General features: G+C 38.1%; 1 protein-coding gene across 1 annotated transcript in view; it reads left to right on the forward strand.

The window, feature by feature from the left end:
• The first annotated feature begins 6000 nt into the window (after window positions 1–6000).
• Window positions 6001–13358, forward strand: part of LOC128666127 (vomeronasal type-2 receptor 26-like) — a 29170-nt gene continuing 21812 nt past the window's right edge. The window contains exons 1-2 of the mRNA XM_053720546.1: window positions 6001–6024; window positions 6402–6525. Coding sequence (XP_053576521.1) covers window positions 6001–6024; window positions 6402–6525 — 148 coding nt within the window. The remainder of the gene's footprint in view (window positions 6025–6401; window positions 6526–13358) is intronic.

Raw genomic sequence — 13358 nt, forward strand, 5'->3', positions numbered from 1 at the left:
AAAGGGTGTTGTTGGTGTGTCAGGCCATTCTAGGACCAGGCTTATGGCTGAGTGATCCGACCAAGCTGTGGGTCGTATATCAGAGTCTTTCAAGAGAGACATGTGGTTCCTGTCTATGAGTAAATAGTCTATACGGGTGTAAGTAGCCCAGGGGTGGGAATAAAAAGTGTAATTATGTTGTGTTGGGTGCTGTATTCTCCAAGCGTCTATGAGGCTTAATTCGTCTATGCAAGCAAGAAATGTATTCGGTGCCCTAGTCCTAGCCTTTCCATGTTTTGTTGAGGAGTCCATGACTGGATCAAGTGTGGCGTTAAAATCCCCGCCCATCACAATTGGGCCTTTCCTGTGCTCTAGAATCAGGGAAAGCGCTCTTTGAAAAAACTTACGTCTGCGACTAAGGGGGGCATACACATTGACCAGGGTGATTGGGTTATTAAACAAAAGGCCTACCAGAATAATAATCCTCCCCTCTGTGTCTACAACTTTGTTGTGCAGCTAAAATTGCAAATATTTATGAAACAGTACGCTAACTCCCTGTTTCTTGGTGTGATATGCGTTATGGTAGCTAATGGGAAAGTCTCTAGATGTTAGAGAAGGTTCTGCCCCTGCTACAAAATGGGTTTCTTGCAGAAAGATAATAGAGTGGGAGTTTTTGGCAAAGTGTTTTAGGGCGACTGAGCGTTTGCTCGGTGAGTTAAGGCCCTTTACATTTTGAGAAATAATCTGTATACTAGGTACCGTCATGGTCTTTGAGGGTAGTGAACGTTTGTTGGGTCTGTCTTACCTGGGAAGGAGGGATGCGTGGAGTTTGGGAGAGCCCTCTAGGGACGGGGTACATTGGCATGGCTGTTGAAGAACCTAAGTGGTCAGAGCTGAAAGAGCTGCATAATCCCTGAAGTAGAGATCTAGTAAAAATAAACATGGTGTTACAATCGGTCAGTAAAAAGGACAAACAGAAACAAACACATAGATAATACATAGAGAAAACAATTCTATAGTTATGCATCTAACTAAACAATAGGTGAACGGGGGGGAATAAAGGCTGATGGCTTTGCCTTTCAACTCGTAACTGGGAAAAGATATTCTTGTATGAACAGTTCACTTAATGATATCTGTCTTTATCAACTGGGTGTATGTAATTAAAGCTGGACAGTCTCAATAGTAAGTTCATTATCAAAACTGTGGCTGTATTAATGAAGAAAAGAAGTGAAAAAAAAAGAAAACCTTTACTATCAGACATTTTCTCACGGTGGGTCCATAGAATGGGTAGGGGAATCAGGTATTGTTGTGTTTCTTCTCTTTGTTGGTCTCGTGGACCAGCTTCTATTTTGTGGTTTAGGTGACGATGGTCTCCTCTGATTCCCACCTTTTGTGACTTCTGAAATCTTGGGCAGGGATGGGAGTGCAATGTTCAGCTGCTTGCAGAACAACTCCAGATCTTCTGGGCCTCGGTAAACAAAGGTTTTCTCATCCTTCAGTACTTTAATGGTGAAGGGGAATCCCCATCTGTAGGCTATCCCCAAGTCTTGCAGGTGCAGCGTTAGATATCTAGCCTGCTTACGTTTGGCCAGGGTAATCGGGCTAAGGTCAGGATAAATTTGTAAGGCATCTTCTCCAAAGTTGAGTGGAGATTTTCTCCTAGCTGCCATTTCTCCATAAATCTATGGCAGCATAGGATGACGTCTCTTGGTGGTAGATTTTCAGGAGATTTTGGCCTCAAGGCTCTGTGAGCCCTATCAAGAGCTATGGGTTCTTTTTCTGGGTCGAGCAGGAATTTAAAAAGGTTCTGAAGGTAGGAGGATAGTTGTTGCGGGAGTATCTTCTCGGGGATACCTCGTATCCTGAGGTTCTGTCTCCATCCCCTGTTGTCAAGGTCCTCCATTTGGATCTGTAGGCGTTCAATGGCATCATGTTGGTATTGAAAAGCTTGCGTGGTGTTATCTGCGGATTTATTAGCATCCTCCATTTGCTCTTCTAGCTCGAGCACCCTGTCCCCTAGTTCCCGAATATCTCTCTTCACCTCTGCTAGGCCATCTTTTATGGCTTTACTGACTTGTTGTACAATAGCAGAGAGGTCTGCTTTAGTAGACAGTGTTTGAAGATCGGCACGTGTGATAGGGGTCATGTCATCTGTGGCAGTAATGAAGGTCTGAGATGTGGGATCTGGTGAATCAGGGGCATGCAGTCTCACCTCTCCAACTGTGCATGTGTCTTGGCTTTTGAAATAAGAGTTCAATTTACCCCCTGCGCTTATGCTGCCTTTCGATGTCTTATCCGTTTTATTCTTGTTTTTGGAGGCCATCTTATGGATCTTGTTTAGAGGACTGTAAATGAGGAGTATGTGCTGTTTGATATCTAGGGCTGTAATGGCGCAGTATTTTTATAACGTTGTAAGATTCGTGCTGAGTATCCCTGCTCCACAAACTACGGGTAAGTCTATAGGGCCTGGTGATCTCCACTGTGTGGATATATAGGCAATTGGCAGCCAGCTCTAGGTCGCAGATAATGTGTGCAAATAAGGCCGGTGTGTAGAATAGCTGGGGCCTATAACACGGTATTATATCATCCAGGGTATTGTGATCTGCCTCAGCTATGTGGCCTTAAAGTGTGTTTGTTTACGGCTCACCTTCTGCGTGATGTTAACCTTCCAGGCCCAGTATTTTACATGCGTCACATAGTCAATCAGGCCAGTAGGCCCAAAGCACGCCACCTCCGTGAACCTGTCTTATGCTGTTTGTGCCTTAAGAGTATTCAGGCTTAGTCTGCTGCGGGCGGTAAGTATTAAATAGTGTTTTGAAAAGTTAAGAATGACTGATAGTATTAAATAGTGTTTTAAAATTAAGAGTGACCCCTGATATTGAATTGTGAACTAAGCCCTGGGTTTGTAGCTTTGTGATCACAGCGTGATTGATTGATGTCAGTTGTGTGCTGGAATGGTCTTAGCTGCGTGTTGGATCTATAATAGCATAATGTAGATTTTCACTTTACATGTGCAGTATCAAGATAATAAATACATATGTAGTGAATCAATATGTAGCGAATAGAGATGGAATTTATTTCTAAGCCTTTATGAAGGAACAGCTATTTTCATATATGTATGACTGCATACATGTGTGAGAGTATGGTTCCCAAACTAGAATAATAATGTCTTTTGTCAACGGTAATAGTATCCTCTGCTTGGTATTATACCTAAAAGTGATTTAATATAATGTTAGGTTGGCCAACCTCTAAAGATATATGCTCATATGGGCATATTTCAACATAAAAACATGTTTTCTTAAAAGATAATGCTTTTTGAAATTGGATACATAGATACAATATAAGCATTTAAAACGTAATGCTCTCGTAGCCACATATAAAGTAAAACATAAGGGTAAAAAAAATCAATGTTAGTTTCTTCAAAGTTTATTTTACAAGTGCACTTGTTAAAATTTTTATTCTTTATGACCTTTTATGCTGTAGATATTATCAAAGAAAGATTGATTTTTTCTTCTCTTGTGGAACCTGTTGTGGGCGATGGTATTATCAGGTTTTTAACTGTTATAGATCCAACACGCAGCTAAGACCATTCCATCACACAGCTGGCATCAATCTATCATGCTGTGAATACAAAGCTACAAACCCAGGGCTTAGTTCACAATTGAATATCATGGGTTAATTTTAACTTTTAAAACACTATTTAATACTATCATTAACATTGAGTACGCATAAGGTGCAGAAAGTTTGTTTGCATTATTTCCACAATAATTACATTTGAAATACGTATCACTCTACAAATTTATATTTTATTTTGTAATAATAAACGTATAAATATATTTTTAACTTGTGTCGAATAGATATTTATTTCACTCCATTGGGTATTAGCTTAGTAGCGCTCTTATTTCTTTACCCATTTCTCTTACCCATTAGGTGTTCCTCGCCATCATTCTCATCCTAAAACAGGTTCAGGGGAATCTCACCATGGAGAACATTATGATGTGCAACATGGTCAAAACAAAAGTAGACCATTTTGATGACCTTTTATGAAGTATGTTGTAAGACTCCAATGAAGATTACAATAAAACTGAGACTCACACATGGGCACTGGTACACAAGTTCACTTATAGAACAATTACTTTTTCTCTCCATTGACCCTGTTTATTGGAGACTGGTGTGGGCAGCCAAGTTTTGCACACACACCCAATATCCCCACAGTAATTATTTTTTTAAATACATTTTTTGTTTAATCCATACTATTACTTTTCTTTGGATCAACTTCAGATTGATATAATTTAAAAGAACTATAATTTTCCCTATGTAAGAATAGTAGTAATTCAAAAGGTAGTATGATGTCTAGGAATTTACCCTCTGGAAATAGCTGATAATGGGACCAATCACAAACTATCTGTGATTTGCTCCCAAAATGGTGTTTTCGCCTTTCTGCCTGAATTGGTCATTCGGTTTCTCAGGTGATCACAATGCAAAATTAATTAGTTTGTTAAAAGCTTGCAGCAGAAAACACCTTTTCAACAAAAAAACTCCCGAAATGGTCTTTACTTGTGTTAAGTACCAGTTCTCAAAATAGAAACTGTCCAGTTACTCAAAACTGACTGATGCAATAATACATTTACGCATCTTAAGGGTACAGTAAAGGTGCATTTATTTAACTCATTTGTGCAAGGGAAATACTCATTTATCTTTCTGACATTGACCTATTGTAATCTGAATTCATCCTCAACAATGAATTACCATATGAATGCCAAATGCATTTTGGCATGATGGACATTCTTCTACAGTCATATGAGGACACCAGTATCTACAATTGGTATGTTTGTATTTTAATATTTGATTTTAAGTCACATTTGCACTGTTGAATTTGTTACTAACCATACTGATATCTTCCCAGGATTGTGCAATCTCAATTTCTATAGGAGCCTATTGCAATCCATTTCCACCCGCATCTCTGCTAAACCATCTGAAGGCATATTGTATGTTGTCATGATGGGCAGCGTGGCACCATTTTTCTATCACTATGTAGTCACTTTTAAAGGAACAGTCTACTCCAAAAAAATTGTTTTTAAAACGATAGATCTCTTTATTACCCATTCCCCAGTTTTGCACAGTGAAGAGGGTTTTTTTTATATACTTTTAACCTCTGTGATGACCTTGTATATAAGCCTCTTTTGACAGCACCCTGATTACATAACTTTTTTATTTATTATCTATTGACTTGTATTTTAGCCAAGTACTCTTGGTGTGAGCACAATGTTATCTATATTGCCCACGTGAACTAGCAGTCTCCTGTTGTGAAAAGCAAATAAAAAACCATGTGATAAGAGGCTGTCTGTAGTCGCTTAGAAACAGGCAGAAATTTAGAGGTTTACATGCTATAAAGTATATTCATATAACAATGTTGGTTGTGTAAAGCTGGGGAATGGGTAGTAAAGGCATTATCTATCTTTATAAACACTAACAATTTTGGTGTTGACTGTCCCTTTAAGGTATTTCTATATTTTATATCTATTCTGGTGTTTTCTTAAATTAAGATAAAGACTATGTTTTTTTTTAATTTCTTGTTATACTGGATTTTAAGATTATTGAAAATGTAAAACATGATAAAATATGTACAATTTTCTGCAAACTGTTGTCTATATTTTACTTGCCCTTTGGACATGTTTCTTTTGCTTAATTGAGGGCCTGTAAAAAGTCCACAAAAAATACCTTAGAAAAGCCTTAAGAATGTCTGTGTTATAGTTTTTCATATATTTCAGTAGGTTTTCTTGAAGTACCGTTCAAATATAGAGATTAGTATGAGAATATGGGCCCAATGTACTAACTTGGGAACTTGTCCTCCCATCTTCACAGTGAACAGACAGTGATTGTTTGTGCAGCGTCACCCCTGCTCTGTTGCTACCAATCACTTGAGAGCAGGGCCTGTCAATCACTCCAAACTAATGAGTTTGGAGTAATTTATATCTGCAACTTTAGAGATCATGGAAAAATATTGGTCATAAGCCCAAAATGACTGCTGCTTTGCAACTTTCAGTAAGTATCCGCAGCTTAGTACATTGAGAACTATGAGTATAATATCAGAATTTTGATGGATTACAGCATTGTTTCTCAACCGCGGTCCTCAAGTACCCCCAACAGGCCAGGTTTTCACTATAGCTGAACCAGTGCAAAGGTGAAATAATCATCTGACAGGTGAGAGCAGGTTAGCAACCATGGTGTTACTGATATGCTGATTAATTCACCTATGCACTGGTTCAGCTATAATGAAAACCTTTCCAGTTGAGGGTACTTGAGGTCCGCAGCTGAGAAACACTGGATTACAATAAAGCATAATATTAGATATCTCTTTCAAACAATTTACAATTATTCTATAAACATCTCCTGATCTTAGGTTAATTTTTATCTTTTAGACTCCTCGTTCTGTATGCAGTGAGAGCTGCCCTGTTGGAACCAGGAAAATCATCCCCAATGTAACACTTTTCTGCTGCTTTAATTGTATCCCTTGTTCAGAAGGTGAAATAACAAATATGACAGGTGCGTATACCAAAAAACAGCAAAAAATCGGCTAGATTACGAGTTTTGCGTTATGAGTGAAAGAGCAGCGTTATGGCTCTTTTTCACTACCGCTGCTATTACGAGTCTTGTAGGTACAGCTGTACCGCACACTTTTTTGGCCGTCACGCAACGTAACTACCGCACTTTTTAAAAAGTCCTTTTTCAATGGCACTTCCACCGCGCCGGTATTATGAGTTTGCCTGTCCAGCTAAAAAGTGAGCGGTACAGCCCATAACTACAAGATCCATACTGTAAACTGAAAGTCAGTAGTTATGGGTTTTACGCTACAAAGCTGTAACATAAAACTCATAACTAAAGTGTTACAAAGTACACTAACACCCAAAAACTACCTATTAACCCGTAAATCGAGGCCCTCCCGCATCGCAAACATTAAAATAAAATTATTAACCCCTAATCTGTTGCTCCGGACATCGCCGCCACTATAATAAACATATTAACCCCTAAACCGCAGCACTCCCTCATCGTAAACACTAATAAACACTAATTTTATTAACCCCTAATCTACTGCCCCCATTATCGCCGCCAATATACTAAAGTTATTTACCCCTAAACCTCTGGCCTCCCACATCACTAACACTAAATAAATATATTAACCCCTAACCGTAAGTCTAACCCTAACCCTTACACCCCTAACTTTAATATAATTAAAATAAATCTAAATAAAACCTACTATTATTACCTAAATACTTACCTGTAAAATAAACCCTAAGATAGCTACAATATAACTAATAGTTACATTGTAGCTAGCTTATGTTTTATTTTTATTTCACAGCTAAGTTTGTATTTATTTTAACTAGGTAGAATGGTTAGTAAATAGTTATTAACTATTTACTAGCTACCTAGTTAAAATAAATAAAAATTCCTGTAAAAATAAAACCTAAATAATACCTGTAAAATAAAACCTAACCTAAGTTACACTAACACCTAACATTACACTAAAATTAAATAAATTACATTAATTAAATACAATTAACCAAATTACAAAAAAATAAACACTAAATTACACAAATAAAAAAAAAGAAATTATTAAATATTTAAACTAATCTAATAGCCCTATCAAAATAAAAAAGCCCCCCCCCCCAAAAAAAAACAAAAAAACCTAGCCTAAACTAAACTGCCAATAGACCTTAAAAGGGCCTTTCATGTAATTGGCAAGAGTCCATGAGCTAGTGACGTATGGGATATACAATCCTACCAGGAGGGGCAAAGTTTCCCAAACCTCAAAATGCCTATAAATACACCCCTCACCACAACCACAATTCAGTTTTACAAACTTTGCCTCCTATGGAGGTGAAGAAGTAAGTTTGTGCTAAGATTTCTACGTTGATATGCGCTTCTTAGCATTTTGAAGCCCGATTCCTCTCAGAGTACAGTGAATGTCAGAGGGATGTGAAGGGAATATCACCTATTGAATGCAATGGTTTTCCTCACAGGAGATCTATTTAATAGGTTCTCTGTTATTGGTCATAGAAATTCATCTCCTACCTCCCTTTTCAGATCGACGATATACTCTCATATTCCATTACCTCTACTGATAACCGTTTCAGTACTGGTTTGGCTATCTGCTATATGTGGATGGGTGTCTTTTGGTAAGTATGTTTTCATTACTTAAGACACTCTCAGCTATGGTTTGGCACTTTATGTATTTTATAAAGTTCTAAATATATGTATTGTACTTATATTTGCCATGATTAAGGTTTTCAGTATATTTCCTTTTGCACTGTCAGTTTCATATCTGGGAAATGCTTTTTAAGGAAAAATATATTTCTTACCTGGGTTATAGTTTTTTTTCAATTAACTGTCTTTTAAGTTTGCGGGCAGAATTAGGCTCGCGAGGGCGCAAAATGCTAGAGTTTATTGTGTCATTCTTGGCACGAGATTTTTTTTGCGCAAAGTTACGTTTGTTGACGCAATTTCAGGTTGCGACCTCGGTGACGCAAGTGTGTCATTTCCGGACGTTTTTTCCACCAAAAAATATTATTCAGTTTGTGTCGTGCATCATACTTGGCGCCAAATATTTCATTATTTAAGACCCAATTCCTATATGCCTCTTGACTATTTTCTATGTTAGAGGGCTATTCTGTTTGCATTTTTTCCCATTCCTGAAACTGCCATATAAGGAAATTGATAATTTTGCTTTATATGTTGTTTTTTTCTCTTACATTTGCAAGATGTCTCAATCTGATCCTGTCTCAGAAATCACTGTTGGAACCTTTGCTGCCTGATAACAGGCAGCAAAGTGCATTTGTTGTAAACTTGTGGAGGTTATATCTCCAGCTGTGGTTTGTAATAGTTGTCATGATAAACTTTTACATGCAGAGAATGTATCGATCAGTAGTAGTGCATTACCTGTTGCTGTTCCCTCAACATCTAATGTACAAGATATACCGTAAATTTAAAATAATTTATTTCTGATTCTATTCAGAAGGCTTTGTCTGCCATTCCGCCTTCTAATAAACGTAAATGGTTTTTAAAACTTCTCATAAAGTTGATGAAATTTCGAATGACAGGCATTATCCTGATTCAGAGGATCCTGCCTCAGATATTGACACTGACAAATCTTCTTATTTATTTAAAATGGAGTATATTCGTTTATTTGTTAAAAGAAGTGTTGATTACATTGGATATGGAGGAAACTAGTCCTCTTGACATTAAAACTAATAAATGTTTTAATTCTGTTTAGAAACCTCCTGTGGTTATGCCAGAGGTTTTTCCAGTTCCTGATGCTATTTCTTATATGATTTATAAGGAATGGAATAGGCCTGGTACTTCTTTTATTCCTTCTTCAAGGTTTAAAAAATAGTATCCTTTGTCAGCAGTTTCTTTAGAGTTATGGGAAAAGATCCCCAACGTTGATGGGGCTATCTCTACTCTTGCTAAATGTACTACTATTCCTATGGAAGATAGTACTTCTTTTAAAGATCCTTTAGATAGGAAACTTGAATTTTATCTAAAGAAAGCTTATTTATATTCAGGTCATTTTCTAAGGCCTGCAATTTCTTTGGCTGATGTTGCTGCTGCTTCAACTTTTTGGTTGGAAACTTTAGCACAAAAAGTCTCGGATCATGATTTGTCTAGCATTCTTAACTTAATTCAACATGCTAATAATTTTATTTGTGATGCCATTTTTGATATTATCAAAATTTATGTTAAATCTATGTCTTTAGCTAATTTAGCTAGAAGAGCTTTGTGGGTTAAATCTTGGAATGCTGATATGACTTCTAAGTCCAGATTGCTATCTCCTACTTTCCAAGGTAATAAGTTATTTGGTTCTCAGTTCAACTGTCACTGGGGGGAAGGGAGTTTTTTGCATCAGGATCAAATACCTAAGGGTATATCTAAAGCTTCTAACTGTTTTCGTTCCTTTCGACAAAATAAGGAACAGAAACCTAATCCTTCCCATAAGGAATCTGTTTCCAATTAGAAGCCTTCTTCAAATTAGAATACATCCAAGCCATTTAAAAGATCAAAGCCAGCCCCCAAGTCCGCATGAAGGTGCGGTCCTCATTTCAGCACAGCTGGTAGGGGGCAGATTAAGATTTTTCAAAGATGTTTGGATCAATTCAGCCCAAAATCAATGGATTCAGAGTATTGTCTCTCAGGGGTACATAATAGGATTCAGAGTAAGACCGCCTATGAGAACATTTTTTTCTCTCATGCATTCCAGCAAACCCAGTAAAGGCTCAGGCTTTTCTGAAGTGTGTTTCAGACCTGTTGTCATCAGGGGTAATCATGTCAGTTCCGTTTCAGGAACAGGGTCTGGGGTTTTATTCAAATCTATTCATTGTCCCAAAGAAAGAATATTCATTCAGACCAGTTTTGGATCTAAACATTTTGAATCGATATGTAAGAGTACCAACTTTCAAAATGGTGACTATAAGGACTATTCTGCCTTTTGTTCAGCAAGGGCATTATATGTCCACAATAGACTTACAGGATGCATATCTTCATATTCCGATTCATCCAGCTCACTATCAGTTCCTGAGATTCTCTTTTCTAGACAAGCATTACCAATTTGTTGCTCTTCCTTTTGGCCTAGCGACAGCTCCAAGAATCTTTTCAAAGGTTCTCGGTGCCCTACTCTCTGTAATCAGAGAGCGGGGTATTGCGGTGTTTCATTATTTGGATGATATCTTGGTACTTGCTCAGTCTTTACTTTCTGCAGAATCTCACATGAATCAACTAGTGTTTCTTCAAAGACATGGTTGAAAGATCAATTTACCAAAAAGTTATTTGATTCCTCAGACAAGGGTAACCTTTTTAGGTTTCTAGATAGATTCAGTGTCCATGACTTTGTCTCTAACAGACAAGATATGTTTGAAATTGGTTGCAGCCTGTCGTAACCTTCAGTCTCAGTCATTCCCTTCAGTAGCTATGTGCATGGAAGTTTTAGGTCTCATGACTGCAGCATCGGATGTGATCCCCTTTGCTCATTTTCATATGAGACCTCTCCAGCTTTGTATGCTGCACCAATGGTGCAAGGATTATGCAAGGATATCACAATTAATATCCTTAAATCCCAATGTTCAACTTTCTCTGACTTGGCGGTTAGATCACCATCGTATAATTCTAGGGGCCTCTTTTGATCATCCACCCCGGACTGTAATCACAACAGATGCGAGTCTTTCAGGATGGGGAGCTGTTTGGGGATCTCTGAAAGCACAAGGGGTTTGGAAATCTCAAGAGGCGAGATTACCAATAAATATGTTGGAACTCCATGCGATTCTCAGGGCTCCTAAGTTTTGGCCTCTGTTGAAGAGAGAACCATTCATTTGTTTTCAGACAGACAATATCACAACTGTGGCATATGTCGATCATCAGGGTGGGACTCACAGTCCTCAAGCTATGAAAGAAGTATCTTGGATACTTGTTTTGGAGGAATCCAGCTCCTGTCTAATTTCTGTGGTTCATATCCCAGGTATAGACAATTGGGAAGTGGATTACCTCAGTCATCAGACTTTACATCCGGGAGAGTGGTCTCTCCACCCGGATGTGTTTTCTCAAGTTGTTCAGATGTGGGGGCTTCAAGAAATAGATCTGTTGGCATCTCATCTAAACAAGGAACTTCCCAGGTACCTGTCCAGGTCCAGGGATCCTCAGGCGGAAGCAGTGGATGCGTTGACACTTCCTTGGTGTTATCAAACTGCTTATATTTTCCTGCCTCTAGTTCTTCTTCAAAGAGTGATCTCCAAAATTATCATGGAGCAATCATTTGTGCTGCTGGTGGCTCCAGCATGGCCTCACAGGTTTTGGTATGCGGATCTTGTTTGGATGTCTAGTTGCCAACCTTGGCCACTTCCATTAAGGCCAGACCTTCTATATCAAGGTCCGTTTTTCCATCAGAATCTTAAATCATTAAATTTGAAAGTATGGAAATTGAACACTTAGGGGCCTAGTTATCAAGCCGTTAACCTCAAATACGCTGGAATTCCGCAGCGTATTTGTGGCTAGGCTGATTCGCCTTAGTTATCAAAGGCTCGAGACCGGCAAAAGTAGAATTTTGTGACGTAAACTTCGATTCGCCGGACTCAGTCCGACACAGATCGATTCTTACGTCACTCCAGATGTTCGGCACAATCTCACTACTTTTGCTAGTTATCAAAAAACTAGCAGGTACGCTCGGCACTTTTACGGCCCAGCGTACCTGGTTTTCAAAGCGCCAGCCTGGAGGCGGCGGATCCCATAGGAATCAATGGGAGTCTGACCATAGCGAAAGTACAAGTTCGCTGCTGACAGACATCCCATTGATTCCTATGGGAGCTGTCTACACCTAACACCCTAACATGTACCCCGAGTCTAAACACCACTAATCTGTCCCCCCTACAATGCCGCAACTAAATAAAGTTATTACCCCCTAAACCGCCGCTCCCGGAGCCCACCGCAAGCTACTCTATACATATTAACCCCTAAACCGCCGCCTCCCAGAGCCCACCGCAACTATAATAAATATATTAACCCCTGAACCGCCGCTCCCGGAGCCCACGCAACTATAATAAATGTATTAACCCCTAAACCGCTGCTCCCGGAGCCCATCTCAACTATAATAAATGTATTAACCCCTAAACCGCCACTCCCGGAGCCCACCGCAACTATAATAAATGTATTAACCCCTAAACCGCCGCTCCCGGAGCCCACCGCAACTATAATAAATGTATTAACCCCTAAACCGCCGCTCCCGGAGCCCACCGCCACCTACATTATACCTATTAACCCCTATCCTGCCCCCCTATACCGCCGCCCTCTATAATAATGTTATTAACCCCTAAACCTAAGTCTAACACTAACCCTAATGCCCCCTTTACTTAAATATTAATTAAATAAATCTAAATAATATTTCTATTATTAACTAAATTAATCCTATTTAAAACTAAATGCTTACCTGTAAAATAAACCCTAATATAGCTACAATATAAATAATAATTATATTGTAGCTATCTTAGGATTTATTTTTATTTTACAGGCAACTTTCAATTTATTTTAACTAGGTCCAATAGCTATTAAATAGTTATTAACTATTTAATAGCTTACCTAGCTAAAATAAAGAGAAATTTACCTGTTAAATAAAAACTAACCTAAGTTACAATTACACCTAACACTACACTATACTTTAATATATTATTCCTATTTAAAACTAAATACTTACCTATAAAATAAACCCTAAGATAGCTGCAATATAATTAATAATTACATTGTACCTATCTTAAGATTTATATTTATTTTACAGGTAACTTTGTATTTATTTTAGCTAGTTAGAATAGTTATTAAATAGTTATTAACTATTTAATAACTAC

This window comes from Bombina bombina, chromosome 1 (genome assembly GCF_027579735.1).
Source record: "Bombina bombina isolate aBomBom1 chromosome 1, aBomBom1.pri, whole genome shotgun sequence".
Lineage (NCBI taxonomy): Eukaryota > Metazoa > Chordata > Amphibia > Anura > Bombinatoridae > Bombina > Bombina bombina.